The sequence below is a fragment of the Mya arenaria genome, chromosome 5, assembly GCF_026914265.1.
Source record: "Mya arenaria isolate MELC-2E11 chromosome 5, ASM2691426v1".
Classification (NCBI taxonomy): domain Eukaryota; kingdom Metazoa; phylum Mollusca; class Bivalvia; order Myida; family Myidae; genus Mya; species Mya arenaria.
This window is the reverse complement of record NC_069126.1, coordinates 22,483,687-22,504,800: the sequence shown is the minus strand read 5'-3', so window position 1 is coordinate 22,504,800 and position 21,114 is coordinate 22,483,687. Positions and strand designations below refer to the sequence as shown.

The window sequence follows — 21,114 nt, the reverse complement described above, 5'->3', positions numbered from 1 at the left end:
GACTGATAGATCGGATATATTTACGTGATGTCTTTGAGAGTTTAGCTATTAAAGTTTGTTTCGTTTTTTCGTCCGGCGTGGCGCGACACATACGCCTAGTGCTTGCTCCAGCAGGCGACTATGTGGACAGCTATAACACAAGCGCCCGCTTTATTTCTCTACTTGAATAACACTCAAACCGTCCGATAACGTAATCACAAGTAATATACACATAAGTATGAGTCAGAACAGAAACACAAATCAAACATCAATGATAAACTCTTTGTTTATTCGTTCGTTAAGAGTTACCTCATCATATTGTCAAGTTACCTCATCATATTGTCAAACGTAAGCAAATGCTTGTTGCTTGTCTTTAGACTTTGTATCCATCTATAAACAGGAATTGGACACTAACAAAAATCATAGGAGTCAAAAAACAAACATAACTTGGGAGAACATCAATATCACTATTTATATTATTCATTCGATAAGAGTCACCGCAGCACATATTGCCAACCGAATTTAAAAGCATGTTTCTTGTCTTTAGATTTCTTTTGTCATTCTTTTTATAAGAATTTGCACTCCTGTACTATACACTAATATAACTTTTATCTATTGTCTTCATCCTGACATATCAATGTAACCTATGTCCGCCATTGGTACTTCTGCATCATTGCCCGTATCTTGTAGAGGGACTTCGTAAGAATGTTGCTCATCTTTTGAAATAACGTGTTCGCTGTCGATGTTTCTCAACTTAGTCAGCCTGATTGGCCCACTTCTGTCTGTTCTTGAGATTGGTGTCATATAATCTGTTGATTGTGTACATGGACTCGTCTGTCTGCTGAAAATCCCGGTTCTCTGCAATACAATTCATATAGAAATTAAACATAGAATAATGCACCACACAGCAAGCATATTAACATTTTTATAGGGAAACTTATGTACATATCATCAACATTATTCATTCATTTCAACTGAAAACGTTTTGATGGGATCAATAAATAATAGTTGAAAAGGAGACTTTGTGAAAAATTACTTTCCTTGTTCGAATGTTTTATCAATTAAAATACCTGACATATTACGAAAAGAAGAAACTCAAATTCAAATAAAAGTCTATTTAATTTCCTGCACGATTGTCATTTATATTTTGCTTACAACTAATTTAAAACATATAATAACTAGGTCAATTTGCAAAGTCATTCTCGTTGGTACGATGTTGCACAAGAGTGTGGTCTTATTTTTTGGGGAGAAAATCCGGAACATCCGGAAGAAAACCACTTGTTAAGCTTGGTGATCAAACTCACATACGTCTGTGCCATATAGATTTTAGTTTGATCAAGTATCTTTAATTTATCCGCATACTTTATCTGCGGTGTCTATAGTATCTATTGTTGAATACACTGTCTTATATTCGGTCATAGATGACATTGTGATTCCTTTGGCGCACGTCTGGTAAACTGTAACAATAAAGAAATAAAGGTTATGGTATTCGCATCGCAAAATTATATTGGATTATATGTGTATATATTATACCTTACAACGAGTCTGTTCATTGAAATTGTCCTAGACTCATATTCATGTCAAAGACGTTTTAAATAATTGTAAAACACACAAACGATAATGGTTTAAGCCTAAGTGTAACTGATCAGCAACCATCAAGACGATTCTTGTTTCATGTTTCGCGCTTACGAAAGAATGTATACATATTTAAAGAAACACTTACGTTGAAGGTAAAATAATACGCTTTTGCTATATATTACCGTTTTGTTGACGTCTCTTCCGTAAACAGCAAACAAGAGCTATTGCTAGTATACCAATAAATGCCAAACTACCACAGATAATGGTGAGCCAAAAGCGACCGAATGGTGATATTTCAGCGTTTTCCTGGGTACCTGAAATAACAAATGTTTTCTTGTTATTTGATTACGCAACAACACATTTATTCTATTCAATGGTAGATGTATATGTTTAGTTTTATATTTATCACTTAGGGTTTTTACGAATTAAATAAAGACATAACTTGAGTACTTTAAGAACATTTACTCATATGTAGTAGTATGGTCATATAGTAAAGTAAATACGTACAGCTCATGAGTATTGGCTTGCAAATAGATCTCCCATTCATGTTGTTTCCAATCTTTGATGTGCAACACATTTCTGTTCCATTCCATTCCTTATCAACAGTTATAAAAGTTGTTTTGCTGGAGAAGGTGTTTTTGAAGCGATCGTATTCATCATGTTGTTGCACTTTTAACTTTTTTTCATTTAAACGAATTTCAATCATTGGAACTGGAAGAGCATCATTTACTTCACAAGTTGCAGTTGAGCGATCGCCATAGAAACAGCTTGGCTCTTTTAATGTTGGACCCGTTCCAAACTCTTCAAGCATATCGTACAATATCAGATAACTATAAAGTGTTAGTTATACGTCGGGACCATCGCGCCAACACATGTATGAACCAATGATAAAAATATCGCAATATCAATTAATTTTAACGTTTTTATGCATTACTCTGACAAATTTAATTAAACGTTGTATTTGAAAAATCTAAATGGGCAGCCAACTAACTATTTTTACAAAGAAATAAATTATTACTTATTACAAATGCTAGATGTCAAAAGGGACTGTCGATAAACTATGCACACGCAACACCATAATCTATGGACAAGAATTGAAAGTTTATTGAAACAGAAGTATTTAATAACATTGGACTGAAGGCAGTGTTCTAATAAAAGCGTGCCATGTTTTCGTGATTAACGTCGAATGAAATACATGGTAATGTTACATGGGTAGATTTTAGGTAAACGTTTAAGAGAGACCCTTACCTACAAAGCACAGGCGGGCTGTAAACTCCACTGGATCCTCATTAGCGCTGTATAAAGCTGTACATGTTAAATTGCTGCCAACCATGTCTTTCTTAAGTCGGAAAGAGGTGTGGTCTAATTTGTGCATGTCTGGCTGTTTTCCTTCCACCACAAGTGGTAATATTTGTCCTCCTACTTTAAATGAAACATTAAGAGGCTTTATTCCAAAATTTGTCTTGCAGAATACGTCGATTCCAGTATCAGCGTAAACACATGTTGTCTTGAAAAAGTCTCCAAACTGAGGCCCAACAATGACAGAATTTTGAGGAACTGAAAATACCAAATATAGTTGATAGCCTACAGGGAAATGAACTACTGATTCAAATGCAATTTCAAAACATGACATTAAATCGATTTGAGGGTTCAGTTATTAAAGTTTCTTATCAATGACCAAGGATATCATATTTATATTCATACAAATGCATACCTTCTAAAACCAGCTTGATTATTTGGGAATTTAATGATGGGTTGTGGGCACATTCGGCGTAAAAGTCCGTGTTATTGTAAACATCCTTTGCATTAATAAGGGTAAAATAGTATGATCCATTTTCTGAGAACTGAATACTGTCTTTTTGACTGTTAGCAACCCTAAACTTAGCTGATCCTGGTTGAAGGTATTTCCATACAACGCCACCCATCCACTCATCACGTGGCTCCATCTTCAGCGTCACCGGTCTGTTCACATACGATGGCTTGATCAATGTAATTGTTCCATACCTATTTTTCTTGGAATAGCAAAGGGCGTTGCGGTTCAGCACTAAAATTCATAAAACGAATCTAACACTTTTATACTATTCATAATGTACTTGTCCATCTTTTTATGAAACAAAGACAATCGACAATTTTATAGTTTATAGTTTATTATTTATTATTTTGTATATTCTGAAATACATCACCTAAAATACTAACTAAAACATACCTAAATAGAAAAACACCATGAGGAATTGCATCGTAAGGCTTTCTTTAAACAGAGGTAATGCGTAAGATATACCGAACTGAAATATAAGAGGAAATGTATATGCTCAGAGATATTTGGGGCATATTCTTAGACATTGGACCATGCACTGAATGGGCATATTGTTATAAAACAGACAACAATTGTTAAGGACCTGTCAATACTGATTCAGGATAGGGAGGAAATCCTTTCTTGTGTTGTGGTTTCTATTCTTAATTGTTTAGAAAATTCTTTGCAATTGTAAAGTGTCTTATGATTGTTTATTATTATATTTGTCATGGTGGTGTCCCGTACGAAGTTCACTATGTTGTTATTTAGTCGATGTCCCTTCATAGCTACATAAAAGTACATGTAAATATCAAAGATCCGTATGCTACTAGATACACATGTTCTGGTCATGGTTTCTTAACATTTTTGACTGAATTAAATGATGAAAGTAATATTTTCTAGCTAAAAGGGTCTAGATATGTCAAATAGAAACAAAAGAAATTTATTAAAGTCAAATGTCTTTAGAATGAAAATTGGATGCTTTAAAACATAGCCTACATACATTGACATGGTGAGCTGTTGGTATTTATTGCTTTTCATGAATCCATTAATCAGATAAGATTTTTGTCTTTGTGTATTTGTTTGGGAGCTGTTTAGGCGCTTATAAGCATGTATTGGTATATTTGCTTGTTTATTTAGTTATATATTTTTGTAATACAATGCTTTGCAAAATGGCCACACTGAAGAGATCGAACAATCATAACCACGCAAACAATAGTATCCTAAAAGGATGCACTCGTATGTACAAACATGGTCTTGTTGAAAGACACGTTGAATTGAAGACAACACTTTTGCACGATTTGCTCAGGTTGCATAGTAAGAACAATGGTAACCACACTTGCTTCTTAACAAAACACATTGGGTTTACTTTCTGGCTCAGGCATATGCAAGTTTGATTTGTGGTCAGCAAGCCGTACACCCTCGCTTTCTGCGAGTTTTTCTATATTCCCCAAGAATACAAAAACACATGCTCGTGGAACGTCGTACCAACGAAAGGGACTAAACGTAGGTTAACAATCGTTCTAACATAACTATAGTTTATATTAAATACGGATCGCCTAAATTTTATATTGTCATGCATCAATAGTTGATGGAAATACACGAAGAGAAAGCCGTTGAGCCTTTTGAGTGGTAAATGATACAAAATGGAAACTACAGCCAAGTCACTTAGCTTACAACAAACAAAGATCGGGTTGAAAGGAATAAGGATCAAGGTCTTATAAATACAAACTTAGACGATAAAATTTTGTATGGTCGCCACGTTTGATTAACATGCGTCGTTCATCGATTTAACCTTATTCATAATTAGATAAGTATATATATTTAAATTGATCAATAACTAGGTCTTTTTGTAAACATATTAATTACTGAAGCGACGTTAGGGCTTATGTATTTCTTCTGTTCATTATTGATCCTGATAACTATTATTACCAACAACAACAAAACAAATAAAAACAACATCACCAACAACAACAAGTTGGGTATATGTTAACTAGAAACATAAGCTGAATGAGCTGTTTTCCGACATGCGCGGGGTATTATTTTCCTTTAATCATTAGTATTTTGTCAATTTCCTTTCAACAAATTAACACCTAATTAAACAATTAATAAGATTAAATACAATTGAGAGAAAATACATATATGACTATAAAAAGGCAAATTTTGAGGTTCATCAGGATTCACATTATTATTTTTAGTATTTTATGGCTTAAGCAAGGAATTCAAAATGTATGCGTCATTGCCTATTGACCTCTAATAAACTAGTGCTAGTTTCATGGGACTTCGCTAGGTTATAAGTTATTTTTTTGCAGACGTATGAGTTTTTCCAAACGATGTACCTGCCTAGAGTGTTTGAATAGTATTAACGAGTTGTTATGATTGTTTGAAGCATAGCATTATGAATATTTGAATAACAAATATCTTCGAAAATGCGAGTGCCAAAATACTTTTTGGTGACAGCAAATACATGGGCTTGGTAAAAAAAATTCTAGTATACATCTGTTATGGTATTTTTATTTCTTTGGCATGACATATCGATTCAAAATTAACAAATGTTTTAATAAAAGTAGTACATCTATGTTTTTCTGTACATTTCTGCATATTTGATATTTCAACAGTGTTAAGCTGTTTTATTTTCATAACAATGGTTATTGTGTGAGCGAAACTAATTTATAAACATAACGCTCAGTAGGTATCGTGTACATTTTCGATATAACTAATACTGCACAAACTTCAAGCCGTATGTCGTTAATGTAAGCGGTCAATCAACCTCCAAATGTAGATCAACCTCAGCTAACCTATAAGCGACAAACAGTACAACGCCTACAATTTTCACAGCCACTTTTCAGTTCGAATCTGGCTTTGCTTGTAGAAGGCCTCTATGTATCACCATAAGGAGGCGGTTTTCCATACAATGTGCGCAAAGGGTTGGTAATAGGAAATGAAGTTTGTTTGTTTATAACTGCTGTCGGTCTAGTGTAACCGGAAAATAAGTGAAATTGTAGGCGAAATATGATTCTAAATTACAAGCGGACATTTATTATTAATGCATTGTGTGGTTACATACACCATTCATAATTATTTTCAAAGAATGGCGGCTTCGGACTGTTATTGTTTAATGAACGAGCGATAACACCGTTTTCCGTAATATAGATCTAGCTACTAACTCATGTCTGCTACCGTTGCGTATTAATGTACTTTGTACATTGTACTACCTATGTGTTAGTGTCAAGTGGTGCCTGTATACTCTCGTATTTGATTCCGGTAGGAGTATCCGTTTTTCTAACGCTGTTTGAATGTTGAATTTCTGTAGTTGTCGTGTACTTCAAAAATGGATGATCTGTTCAAACCGTATGGATGTGTTTTAGAATAAAAATAGCAGATGTTGAAGGTAATATAAGTGATTGATAGCTTGTCAGATATCATTATTTAGGGTAAGATGTGTATGTGTATGTGGATTGTTACCGCGATTCCAGCACTTTTTGGCCACGTTTATGCTGCCAGTAACCAGTATGGATCAATATCAGTGGAAGGACCAGCTTTTGTGAACAGGGAGGTAACATTGAAAGCGACTCCACACTATCCTTGGGGGTGTGACGTAGAATGGAGATACTTGATGGAAAAGGGAAAAGCATTCCGTACAATAAAGGGGACAAATATTTCCAGATATTTGGAAAAAGGATCGTTCTTTTTAAAATTGACGCCCTCAATTGAATACAACAATTCTGTTTTCTTTGCCAGATGTTCAACAAACACAACAATTAAAACACGAATGATATCTCTAAATATGAAAGGTATGTATCACAGACCGTTTCAATGCGGTAACTTTAATGTTTATTTTATATCATTGTATTTGTTGACTTGTGTTTTATATTTGTTGTCATTTGGTGTGTTTTTCATTAAAGCATCCTTACACAATCATGGAAGTTTGTTGCTTCTGGACATGTCGATGTAAGCTAATGCGTACTTTAAACTGTTTCATAAGCCCGTTATTAATAATCGCTATAGATTATATCATCGTCTCTTTTGGACGATGAATAAAATAAAAAAATATCAGTCTAGTAAAAAAAATCAATTAAATTAGGTACATTTTTAGTAGGAATAATTAATAATGTTCATTGTTAAATAAATGGCAATTACTACTAAATTTGTTTGCTTAATTTCATTTGTGAGTACGAGCAATGATCAAATACAACTAAAATATTATTTTGTTGTGTTAATAAAAATATTGTATTGTATGTGTTCCTTGTTTTTCATGTTTGTTTTATTATTTGGACTTAATTATTCAATTCCTCTTTACACAATCATAGTATATTACTTGCTGCTGGGGCTCTCCGTGTAATTTATTTTGTATATTTACTTGCTTCAAAGGCCCGTTTTTATCAAACGCTATATACTATATCATAGTCTCTATTGAAAGATGAATAAAAGATAACACCTCAAATTGCGAACAAAATATTTCTCAGTCTAGTCAATCAGTTTATATCAATTAACTTTGATTTTTGTTGGATTATTTTATAATATCCATTGCTTAATATCTGGCAATTTCTACTAAGTTGTTTCCACTCTACTAAGTCATTTTGAGGGTGCGAACAATGTACTGACACAACTAAAATATGATTTTGCTGTTTTGTTTTGTTGATCAATAAGTTATAATTTACAGATATTGTTGGTCAATGTGGTGCTCTCATGCTTCTAAGCCCTGTCGTTCGCGGTGCAGACGTTATATTGGGATATTTTCCGTCTGATGACTCTATAAAGCGTCAAACATTCACTAGACGTACGTGGCAGAAGAATAAACAAGATATACAATTACGAGAAGGTTTTTACGAAGAGAAAATCAGTTCTGTATATCTTTTTACATTAACGATATTCAACTTTGATGAAGGAGACGAGGGAACATATAATCTAGAGTGCAATTCAGTCGACAACACAGAATCTGTGCAGCTTCATTTTTTAGGTTCCTTAATTGTACTTCTGCATGCATTATACCATATTTATTGTTCATACACGTATAAATTTATATGCGATTAGTAACGTCTGCTTGAATAAAATCACGATTCAATTAATTGTATGAAGAATCTAGTACGATTCTGATAACCGTTGCACAAGCAGCAATGTAAAATACTTTTTAATCTGTATTTTTAAGGACGATTTAATATACAAAGTGATTTAAATGTGTTTCCTTCTTTTCAAGAGCAACCTAGTTACCCTGTACTCGGTCCAAAGTCCAATGACTTTAATACAACACAATGCATTTATGTGTATGGAGGCTCCGACATGTATTGCATAACTGATAATGGAACAAAACCCGTACAGGTCATACTTTCACTGGGCCAGGATTCATTTGTTTTTGGTGAAACTGAAATAAACAACGGATTGTACAGATTCCGTTACGCTAATCAACAAATGGCTGGACTGTCAAGACAGAATGTGACATGTCAGGTTTCATATGCAGTCCTTGAAACATCTTACGAAGTGCATGGAATTCTATGTAACGTGGGTAAGCAAATATGGGTTACTTAATGACAAGCTCTTATTAGGTGTTTTGTGGAGATGAAACCTATTTTATTATATCGTGTATAATATTGAATATTATTAAATCAATGTCTTTCGAATCCAGAGCAAGGTAGCCCGCCCATCCTAACAGTTCCAGAATTCCTTGATGGAGAAAATTCAACAGCATCTTGTGCAGTTCGCAATGCTATCCCAGCTCCGGCAATAGAAATGCACATTGGCACAGTCTTGCTAGATGATGTTCTACAAACTGATTCTTTCCAAGGATCTTCTTATACTTTTACAAGCTCAGCAAGAGTGACAAAGGCTAACATAGCGTGGAATGGAAAAGAGATGTGCTGCACCAGAAAGAGCAAATACGAGTTTGGTTTTAATGATATCTCAGTATGCAAAAACATCAGTATGAAATGTAAGTTTTATCTGTGTTAGTTCGACTTTGAATTGAAATAGATAATTTAAATGTTAGCAGTTGTTGGCATTCAGTTATACTTACCTTTGTTGTATACTCGTTTTATGGAATTTAATAATTTGTAAGGATGTTATTAAAGTTATAAAAACGCACCTACTGCCGAATGAATAAACATTGTATTATCATGTTGAATATTTATGAAGACTAATCCGTTTAAAAAGGATGGTACCTTTTTAATGTTTGATATTTAAAGAAAGCCATTGTACCATTTAATATTATGTTCACAAAATGTGCTACCAAAGGCAATTTTAATGATAAACGGCAAATCAATAAAAAATAAATGAGTTTCACACTTTTATAAACTGTATGATAGAATATAAAATACATTCATATTATCCAATTCAAGTTCAAGACATTTATTTTTCTTTTTTCCTTATTTCAGTCCCACCCTCGAACATTTCTCTGACCATTAACAAAATACCAAAATACAACAACACTTATTTTATCAGTGTCCTAAATATTTCTTGTGAAACGAATGAATCAAATCCGCCTTGCACAATTGAATGGTCAAGCGACAACAGTAATTTGAGATACATTCAGAGTAACAATTGGACGAATGGAGACAATGGGAGATATAGTGCTGTATCGAACGTGCTTTACAGTGTTTCTAAATACATGGCTGGGGGAACTATTACTTGTTCAATAAGATGCGATCATTTTCAATCACATTTGACTACAAACTACACAGTATCTTCCTCAGGTACGTAATCTATCTTATTTATTTGGCGATTTTTCAAACTTTCTTTTTCCAACCGTGACTGCTTTTTCCATTTACTTTCTTCTCTAAAACGATCCACCTTATGGAATGAACTATTATCATAGCTTTTATACAATGCGTTTTACCAACTTGTAACAAGAGTTAAATTCAATTCATCTTAAAATGAATAATAACTATCATTTTCTCTTAACTTAACTGTGCGTTCGGTTTACTTTGCTAATTCTTCAACAATTTGTACTGTTGTATATTTCAGGTGGTCCGACTCTGTATTTGAACATGACATCACCTGTTCAATTATGCCCAAATACTAGAGTGACCGTAAACTGTCTTGTGGATGACAGTAATGCTAATGGACAATGGACGCTTAGATGGGAAGATGCAAATACCACTGTGCTAAGGATTTGTACACAAATAGAGGAATGCCTTTTAACGCTGGATTATACGGGAGATGGTTTAAACACATACATTTGCTACGCTTGGACATCAGTGGACCTTTTGAAACATTCCTTGACAGTTTCAAGCTCAATGACAGAGGGTTAGTATTAGCATTTCAAACACAGTTTCAAATGATATTTTAAATAAATGGGGCTACTATGCTTCAGTAAGTATACTGTATTGGGTAAGATCACACGAACCTTTTATCTGTACATCCAAACCCTTATTCTGTATTTTCTGCTTTCAACTATAATTTTGACTCTAATTTTAAACTGAAAGTTTATTGGGGATAGAATAATTTTTCGATTGGGATGATAACATCAAAATATTAAGCTCCGGCCATTGTGATTTCAAAGTTATTTTCATTATTTCAAAATACAAAACAATAGAGAACTAAAATTCTCTTCGAATTGATAAAATATTAATGGGATGTTTAACGATGTCAATACGATCCGCAGATAACATGATTTAAATGAAATATTTCTGTGTTAAAAATGTATTTCTACAAAAAAATCCAAAATATTTCCACTTCATTTCATAGATCTATTTTGTTTATTTTTGCGTTGAACATCCACTGTTTCAGACCTATTTATGGAGGCAACTATTGTAAAACAAAGCATTCCTAATATACTTAACTTAACCTGCAACACCAGCGGAAAATGCATGCCATGTGCAATTGCATGGAGCAGCAACTCCGTCTTACTTGACCCTATATCGACCTCACAATGGACAAAGAACAGTGGCTCCGGCTATACAAGTGTTTCAAATGCTCTCTATTTCATTACTAAAGATGTGGACGGGAAAAGGATACAGTGTTCTGTAAATTGTGGGAACGAGTCTTCATATTCAAACAATGAAACATACACAATTTCCTTTCAAGCTGTTCAAGGTACGTTAGTGTTCATAATTTTGAATATGCGAAATGCAATTATTATAAACAAATCAAAGCAACAATATAGCTACAAATTATAATAAGCAAACTGAAATATGGTAAATGTTATCAAATTGCAGATTCAACTAACAACTCTGCACCAGTTCTAACCCAAAAGTGGTTTATGTCGGTCATCTACGCCGTAGCTGGAACACTTTTATGTCTACTTGTTCTAACGTTAACCTTACTTCTCTTTAGGCGATGTAAACCTCATGGTAATTTTGTAAATACTTTAATTGGAAATAAAACATTCATATCAAGATTTTTTGATCGATACGTATTTTAGTTTTCTTGATCCTTGTTTCGAATTATTTTTAATAATAAAAACACCATCTATTTGTCTTTATCAGAACTCAAGAAGAGCTATTTGTCATCGCGTGTTGCCCTTTGACAATGTTTTTACTTTAGGAAGACTCATTTTTATTCATCTGTTACAGAACGCATTTTATTTGTTATCAAAAGTCAGCTTTGAGAATTGTGAGGTGTTGATCATGTTTGTATATCTAGGTATAGATCACTGCTAAGATCAGCACAAATTGACTCTGTATACGAAAAAACATAAAAGAAGTTTCAGAAATTATAGTGAGTTTGAATATACATGTCAGGAAAATCAGAAGGGAGGGGAAACTTCTTTAAAAGACATTGTATAAACCAATGCCACAAACTGGATAATACAATGGAAGGTAAGGAAACATGCTTAGAAGCCAAAAATAAACTGTTATGTTTTTAAGTGGTACACAGAATGAAATTAAGCTGCACAAAACAACACTCCCCTTACATGAATCTGACGTCATTTTTTATCAATGAACCTCGGATCGATCATGAGTTCATATGGAGCAATCAGCTGGAGTATTTACAAAGGTTATAATGCCATACTTGATTTTTTGTTACATCGGTAATTTCGCTTTAAAAATTTTAAGGTAAAATGCATAAATTGTTGATAATCACATGAGTGCAATGGCATTTTAAAATATCCTCGTATCCTTCGGACTTTAAATACATAATATCTTGTTTTAAATGTCAAGAAATGTGTTATTACATGAATGATAAAAGCATTTACGTCTTTGGCACAGTTTATGCAACGCTTCTACGCCGAAGGAAAACTGCAGTTAGAGAGCGATGTACACATGTGTATGATACGGTGTCTAATGTTGAGACAACTGCGCTTCACAATCTGGTAAGATGTCTTTAAATTATAACCTTGAACTGTAGACTAAGAACCGTATGCTGTTTCTCCTGAGAGTACTGATTCAAATGTATGTCGATGTTGAAATGCGTGAAAGATTAAGTTATTAAAAGCCGGTTTAAACCATCTGTTTCTTCCGTCCATAATTGATATTATAACAAAAAATCTCAGTAAAATTTTATTTCTGAAATGACAGAAAAATAATTGTTTTTTTAATCCTGTAATGTTTATTATACTTATAATATATTAAAATATATGTTTTTGAAGAGAGGAGTGTCAACAAATGCTATCCAGGTCACAAACGCACCTCAACATTTGGATATGGAAGGAAACAAAGTCCTCTCAAATGAAAATGTAAGCCACTATGACTATGTGGACACTACATCCGACCACAGCGACAGTCAGACAAACGCGCCGGATGCAAATTATATTCACGCTTTATAAAACTACGTGAGAGTCGTTTTTACTATGTAGTCAGATTTGTATTGTTCGAAAATCCTATGATCATTTCAGTTACGCTAACTGTTTCAAGGCGTTTATTGTTATTTGTTTCCTCCCTTTTGTACAATTGTCATATCTTTTTTAATTTATTTATCATATGAGTGCATAGTTTCGTAGATGATTGATATTAGCCGGAAATATAGGTATTGTTGTATTGCACCTTGGAAGATTTTGAATATAAACGATATTTTGATTTTTCAGTCATTATTTAGTCATTATTCAATGGAAACTTTTATATATTATATATGTGTGTGTTTGTGTGTGTGCGTGTGTGTACATACCGTGGATGGTCTTATGAGGTTGAGCAAGGTTAAGCTTTATACAAAACTTCAATACATTATGTTTGACCGTTGTGCTTGTTGTTTTTGTTACTATTGTATTTTTATAGTGTGAGTAATCGGATTGCCTGATCCAGAAGTCCAACTATCAACATAGAGTCTATGGCTGTTACCCTGTTCTATTATAGTTGCTATGAGTTTTATTTTACTTCTTTTTTGATTATCATGATGTTATTTGTTGTATATAATTTTGTGTCATACTGGTCATTTAAGCACATCTGTGCACAAAATAAAATTTACTTAAAATCATTCATTTTTGTTATTGATAATGTGGAGATATAGTTGCCATTGCGAGCTGAATGAAACCCAATGTGGACAAAGTCTAGCCTATACCAACAAGATATCAAAAGACGTGTGGTCATGTGATATGTATTGAATCAAGCTCAGGGACACAACGACCCGAGTTAAATATTTACCACGTCCATTTGCTTAATTATAACATTTGATTCACAATTGTATTGAGAAACACACACACACTATTTACGCCAACAAATGCACACTATAATACGGTTATAGTTACTAGGTCAACGGTCAAGATTAGCTCTCAATTGCAGTCTGATTGCAATACATTTTGTCAATGATTGTGGTCGGTATATATACAGTATAGTTAACATTTTTTTATCATCGCCATATCCCAAATTTAACTTCATCAACGGAAATGTTACATTGGTTGAAAGTACATTAGTCATGTAAAGAACCAGTTGTTTTTGATTTCAAAAGCATTTAAAGACGATATAGAGTAAAACTCTGGATAAATCAATATGACATAAAAGTGACAGATATGCGTATGCAATTCATATTTTAGCGTTATTCATTTCAAAGATCACAGGTTCAGTTAATCAACGAGTACAATTCTGCTGTAGTTTGTCGACATGTATCTGTTAAAATTATATCAAAACAAGGCAATTGAAAGGACGATGTCGACAGCAAAGTTCGTGAGATCATGAAAGCGTAAATTACAGGAGTTTTAGGCATTGATTTCGCAAAAGACAAAGAATACATCATTTAAAATGAAGAGGAATACAGTGTCCTGCAAATTGTGGGAAAGAGCATTCTGATTGCAAGCATGAAATAATTCAAGATTTCCAATTGACAATAATAGCAATTAAACTGTGTTTTGGAAAACGGAATTATATTATGCTTAATATAGATGGAAAAAACAGAACCCTAACTATCCAGAATGAAATACATTAGCAGAATATGTTAGCTTTTTGCAGAAGCAACTACCAACCCTGCATCCATTGTAATTCAATTCACTGGAAATTATTGACTTTCACTTGTAACTGGGTACTTGTAGAATTACCTTTTATCAAAAAAAGAATCATCATATTTGATCGAAGTAAGTAAATTCAATTTTGTTTTTGTCACAATATAAATAATTTCTGTCTCATAGCAAAGGGCATCTATTCCAACTAGTCGGAGCTCCAGTTGAATTATTTGTAATTGCTCGTTGCGCCTGGTCAATGTTTTATTCATTACTACTTATATATAGCCTCAGGTTTATCGTTGACTTCGAGACTTTATTTGATTTCTACTGTTAAGAAGTTCATGCTGGTCATAAGCTAAGATCATGACAAAGAAAAACTGGAGATAGCGAGAGCGACAATAGTTGAAATGTGCACAATGCCAATCAATCTGCTGATCGAACTCGTAACATTGAATTTGTTGTCTTCATACGTCTTGAAAGCAAAGAGCTTATACATGTGTTATTGTGTGTTATTGTCTTAGCATTGTTTATTATTGTGCAATCTATCATTTATTTGATACGAAAATTGTCTCGACCATATTAAGAATGACATCACCTAAATAACATCCAGAGTATGTTTATTATATTTATTTTATAATGCATAGCTTACCTTTAAAGGGGATAAACATATAAAGAATATATACCTGGCTCTGAACACTTAAACAAACCTCTGCCTTTTCCAATGAAATAAAACCGAGTACGTTCAAACAGAAACGTAGACAACAACCATTATGTGGATACCTCATTCGACAACAAAGACCCTTGTTAAAATACACCGGCTTTATTTTTAAATTCCTATTTGCATATGATTGTTGACAATAAATAAGTGAAAGTAGTCACGTATTCACATTTTTCAAACTGGGTACTTTGTAAAAAGGAATATGAAAATGAATAATTTAAAAGTGGATACGATATAAACTTTATCACGGCTATCAAGGTCACTGCCAGTTATAAATAATTCTTATGGCATGCTGCAAATGTCAGCATTTACGATACATTTACTAGGTCCTTTTACGACGATGAAAGATATCTCCACACAAAATACTGAGGGGCAAAGCAGCTTTCTCTTAAATGGGCTTTACACGTCGGAATTGAAGGTGATGGCGCAATTCACTGTTTAGATTTATTATAATTGGTGATTCAAACAGTTTCTTATGGAATAAAATAATTCTGTAATAACTGATTTTAGGATTGTCGTTATTCTAAATATCACAAAATATCAACAACAGATGATATTTCATATTTCACTTCATAGCATGTCGACAAAACAAGGCATCTTTCTACAAACAAATATCTTGTTAAAGGTGTTTTGTTCAAGTGACTTAAAATTATGAAATTGTCTGTATTGAACAGTCAATGAGCGACATCTATGTCCGGAAACTTCTATACAAATCAAACAGCATATTCCAAACTAGGGATTGTTTTGATATTGTCAATATTCAAAATCGTATTTAAAATAGGTATATCCAATGTTTACCAATGTGAATATATCAAAAAAGGCTAAAAATGAAAAGCAAATATGCGTGCATATACAACTGAATACAAATGCTCTTACAAAGCACAACTGCTCCTTTAGAATATGCCTGTATGCCTTAATGTCACGCACGCACGCACACGCGTGCGCGCGCACACGCACACACACACACACACACGCACATACGCACACACGCACACACACATACTTGCAAGCACCGCCAACTGAGGACACGCAACATTTCACATCCAAATGAGGACACCATTTTCCAGGGTGTTATTTTGAAAAATAATTACGTCAATGTGTTAAACGGACTTAAAGCTATCTGGGTAGAGGTTTAAATACGTAAACATTTTTTTAACAAAACACCGCCAACCAGGGACATTGACACACCCAAAAAATGCGAACGAAATACCTCCAACCAAGGACATTCTGCCTCCGACCTCCAAATGAGGACAATTTATTACCAGGCAAATTTGAAGAAAAAAACAAAGCGGTTGTTCGGGAAACGTTATACGTCAACCTGTTCGTTGTGTGATTTGACTGTAAACCCTCATTTAAGAAAAAAAATATACTCGGACAACGAAGAACCCAACGGGGGTCACACCGACCTCATTGGTTCATTTGTTTAACATTCTGCATGGCGTTTTTTAACAGATTCCGTCTGTCATTCTTACATGTTTGCTTCCTTGATCCACATATATCCCTCGATATTCTTTGTTTATGACAAATAACAACTTCTAAATCCCAGAATGTGTTCAGGATGCACATTATCAAGTATGTTCATTCTAGATGGACCTTCGATTTCGATTTCATTATTCTGTCAAAGTCGACATTGTTTCTCCGTTGTGTTTTTTTTTCACTGGTCCATGGGACTCGTTTCGTGGCCGTTGGAGCGCTAGATTGCAGAGTTGGTGTCATGGACGTTGAAACACAGGCTCGCGGGCTTGGAGTCATGGTAGTTCCGGCGCTGGGTCGCGTGACGAGACACGTAGTCGTTTGAGCGCTAGGTTGCGGGGTTAGAGTCAGAGTCGTTACAGCGCTGGGTTGTTTGATGAGAGACGTGGTCATTAGAGCGCTAGGTCGCGGGATAGGAGTCAATGTCGTTGAAACCATCGGCTTGTGATGAGACACGTGTTCGTTAGAGCGCTATGTCGCGGGAATGAAGTCATGGTTGTTGAAACGCTGAGTCGTGTGATGATAGACGTGGTCGTTAGAGCGCTAGGTCGCGGGAATGGAGTCATGGTCGTTGAAATGCTGTGTCGTGCATTGAGAGACGTGGTCGTTAGAGCGCTAGGTCGCGGGAATGGTGTCATGGTCGTTGAAATGCTGGGTCGTGCATTGAGAGACGTGGTCGTTAGAGCGCTAGGTCGCGGGAATGGAGTCATGGTTGTTGAAACGCTGAGTCGTGTGATGAGAGACGTGGTCGTTAGAGCGCTAGGTCGAGGGAATGGAGTCATGGTCGTTGAAACGCTGGTTCGTGCATTTAGAGACGTGGTCGTTGGAGCGCTAGGACACTGGAATGGAGTCATGGTTGTTGAAACGCCGGGTCGTGTGATGGAAGACGTGGTCGTTAGAGCGCTAGGTTGCGAAATTGGAGTCATGGTCGTTGAAACACTGGATCGTGTAATGAGAGACGTGGTCGTTGGAGCGCTAGGACGTGGGAATGGAGTCATGGTCGTTGAAATGCTGGGTCGTGTGAAGAGAGACATTGTCTTTAAAACATAAGATCGCGGGATTGGAGTCATGGTCGTTGAAACGCCGGGTCGTGTGATGAGAGACGTGGTCGTTGGAGCGCTAGGATCCGGAAATGTAGTCATGGTCGCGGAAACGTTTGGTCGTGTGATGAGTGACGTTGTTGCAGCGCTAGGTCGCGGGATTGGAGTCATGGTCGTTGAAACATAGGCTCGCGGGGTTTGAGTCATGTTCGTTCCAGCGCCTGGTCGTGTGAAGACAGACTTGGTCGTTGAAGAGCTGTATCACTGGTTGAGGTCGTGGTCTTTGAAGCGCTTGGTCAGACTATGCTGTCAATATACAAGATAACACTGGGCGGACACTTATTCTTAGTAAATCAATTAGGTAATTGACCAGATAAGGCGTTGTACGTATATAAATCAAACAGTTCAATGGAATTTCGCTAGATTTCGCTTATGTTTATTTTTATTTAATCAAGTTCTGCCCGTAATCATTAGCTGCATTATGACTTTGAACTGCCATGATGCTATCACTACATGTGTTGTGGTTAATGAACTTAGTAAGATGAGATAGCAGTGACTGCACTTCTCAGTCAATTTATATGAACATTTGAAGAAACAGAGTGATCCGTGACAAGAGATCCGTGTGCGAAGCATGCAACCGCTTGGTTCTTTAAAGCACCGGCACTTTCCTTTGTATCACCAGAACAAGGCAAGAAATGTTTATTTGTAATACACGTGTATTAACAAATGAGCTATTTTCCAACACGTTTAACATCATAATAAGCAATATCATAAAAAAGTGCACAGCGGGAAAGAAATACAAGATATTAAATTTAATGCCGAAAATAGAACGACACAAAGGCAATCATAAAGTTGATTCCTAAATAGTGGGTGATTAGGAATTGATTCACACAAATAGAAACATTATCATTTTAGGCCAAGGCATAAGAATAGCTAGCATAAATATAGCCGTGATCCATGACAACTTTATAAATATTCTTCTTTATGGTTGACTTCGCCAGCATTCTACGATTTTGAATAATATATTTCCTTAACTTTTTCTTAATTTCGAAAATAAATTTAGATAAAACAAATAGGACCATGGGATATTCATTTGAAAAACTTTGTCGCCAAAGACTGTGAAATCTACGGTCATTTTTCAAACTTGCATATTTTAAAGCATTTTAATACTGTACTTTGATAGCTGTATTGGTAGGGAATTTCTTATGCATTTTGTTTTCTTTTTCATAAGCCGAACTTCAATGAATAAAGATTTTTTTTCAATATATCTATAGAGTCGTATATCACCCAATAGGGCGGTGTTTTACCCTATACAGTTATTCACACTATTACCAAATAAGTTTACAGTCGGAATGCTCGAACGAAATTTAACAATGAATTAAAAAATAATTAACATTATACAGGATCCCCGAAAGGGCCGTGTTTTCCGTATACAAATATCATAGGGCCTTACTTGGGCCGCATTTTACACTAGTTTACAATCGGAACACCCTGACCATCTCCGCCATAAAACGACGGCCGAGGTGTTCCGATTGATTACTGTAAAAGGTTGCGTTGCACGAAATTTGTGATGGTTGGCTTATACCATATTTATCGAGTACCGCGATTGATTTGTGTTTATATACGAAGTCGATACATGTGTATTTATTGCAAATATTTACACCATAATAATAACTTAAAAGGTATAAGTTTTAGGTAGGCAAACAAGCTCTTTCTCCGGTCACCTGCCTTAAAGTGACACTCTTATTCAAAATCAACTCATACCCATGTATAAGAAACATACATTTTAAGCGATAAATCTTTAACTACTTACTAAATAATACATATATGGAAAGTATAACTTACTGATAGCACGATTGTTATCGTGTATTTAATGGTTAAAAACGCAAAAAAATATTAAATGATTGGTGAATGCTAAAAGATTTCCTGTGATTAACAATAGTCGTATCAGGTTGGAATAACGTGTTTTCTGCAACTTTCTTTCAAATATAACTCGGTATCCTCCATAAGAACCATTGTTTTGACATTTATTCATCCTTTTTGGTATTTTTAAACAATCGTATTAGTTATGGTAAATCTTACATGGGTATAAGAGTGCATCTTTAAAAAAGGGTATGTTTGACGGCAAATCTTTTTTAAGTTATTATTTTTATTACCAAAATTTACCCTTTGTGACCCAAAACCATAGATTCTGTGCTTTAAAACATCAGAAATTCCAGCATTAGAATCTTTGACATTATCTAAAGCCTAAAATACTTCAGTGTCCTACTTATGGTGAACCCAAGCATAAATGTATAATAAAACTATGTACAATCCTCCAATGTATATCAGTGTCATGGCAAAGGGTTACCTTATTTAATGGAGCGATATCTTGGTAAATCATCGTCAGGGTGCATGTAATGTAAATTCATGCATATAATTATGTATGATTATTAAAATAATGCAAATTAATAACCAGTTCTCTTCATTATAATAGCAGGGTTGCAGACGCTTTAATGCTAAGAAATATCAGCCACGACTATAGGCAGATAAATTACCCATTTTTTACTTTCAAAAATCCATTGTTCGAGTGCTCTACACTATTCGAAAAATCATGTAATGTTTGTTCGAGATTTTCTCAGTTTGTTCAGGCGCGTAGGAGCTGGTACCACAGGGGCCGTGGCCGCGGTCCCAATATTCTAGCTAGTAACGGCAATTGGGCCGCAAAATTTGATACCATTTTTTTTTTAAATTGTATTTCAAATGAAGCTACGCGCATATAGATTAATACATGTCTGACACGATATTGAATATACAGGTCACCATGGCATGATTACTCTAATTGATTAAAATGAATTTAATGTGTGTGATTTATTAATTTGTGACTGTTTGTATTTGGTACAGAAATAGAAAATACTAGTATTAAATGTGTGCTTACAAACGTGTCCATAACATGTGTATTACTGTTTTATCATATTAGCAATTTTTTCTCAGTGAATAAATGTTACCAAACGATATTAGTTTTAGATTTCATAACTATTTGAAACGTAAAAAGGTTTAGAGAAAAAAACATGAAAACAAAACCTGAACTCACTGGAAATCGAGTCTTTCAATGCTTACAATTGAAAAAAAATATCGACCGGAGGGGACACACGGGCGTGACACGAGCCCAACCCTTCCGCGGACCAAATGTCATTTGAAGTCCTTTGCGCCTGATGTGTTTGTTTCGAAAGATACCCCGCTTGGTATCTTCCTA

General features: G+C 34.8%; 2 protein-coding genes across 6 annotated transcripts; one reads left to right on the top strand and one right to left on the bottom strand.

Moving 5' to 3' along the window:
* Positions 1-309: 309 nt before the first annotated feature.
* On the bottom strand, positions 310-3,847 carry LOC128235367 (uncharacterized). Its single transcript, XM_052950176.1, has 7 exons — positions 3,764-3,847; positions 3,272-3,601; positions 2,806-3,114; positions 2,065-2,358; positions 1,740-1,871; positions 1,342-1,436; positions 310-837 (listed from the first exon to the last, which is right to left on the bottom strand). Exons 1-7 carry the CDS (start codon positions 3,792-3,794, stop codon positions 601-603), a joined length of 1,428 nt encoding a protein of 475 aa, XP_052806136.1. The 5' UTR covers positions 3,795-3,847; the 3' UTR covers positions 310-600.
* Positions 3,848-6,437: 2,590 nt separating this feature from the next.
* LOC128235205 (uncharacterized) lies at positions 6,438-13,672 on the top strand. Of its 5 annotated transcripts, none has more exons than XR_008261160.1 (10): positions 6,438-7,140; positions 8,010-8,306; positions 8,544-8,849; positions 8,970-9,272; positions 9,715-10,032; positions 10,304-10,585; positions 11,069-11,374; positions 11,497-12,099; positions 12,490-12,593; positions 12,870-12,896. XR_008261160.1 is itself a non-coding variant. In XM_052949970.1 (10 exons), exons 1-10 carry the CDS (start codon positions 6,786-6,788, stop codon positions 13,044-13,046), a joined length of 2,376 nt encoding a protein of 791 aa, XP_052805930.1. In that variant the 5' UTR covers positions 6,438-6,785; the 3' UTR covers positions 13,047-13,672. The 5 variants fall into 5 exon arrangements, 4 of the variants coding, with proteins under 4 accessions (XP_052805930.1, XP_052805927.1, XP_052805928.1 ...); XM_052949970.1 differs by having other exon boundaries at positions 11,276-11,374; positions 11,497-11,631; positions 12,870-13,672; XM_052949967.1 differs by having other exon boundaries at positions 11,497-11,631; positions 12,870-13,672.
* Positions 13,673-21,114: the final 7,442 nt, after the last annotated feature.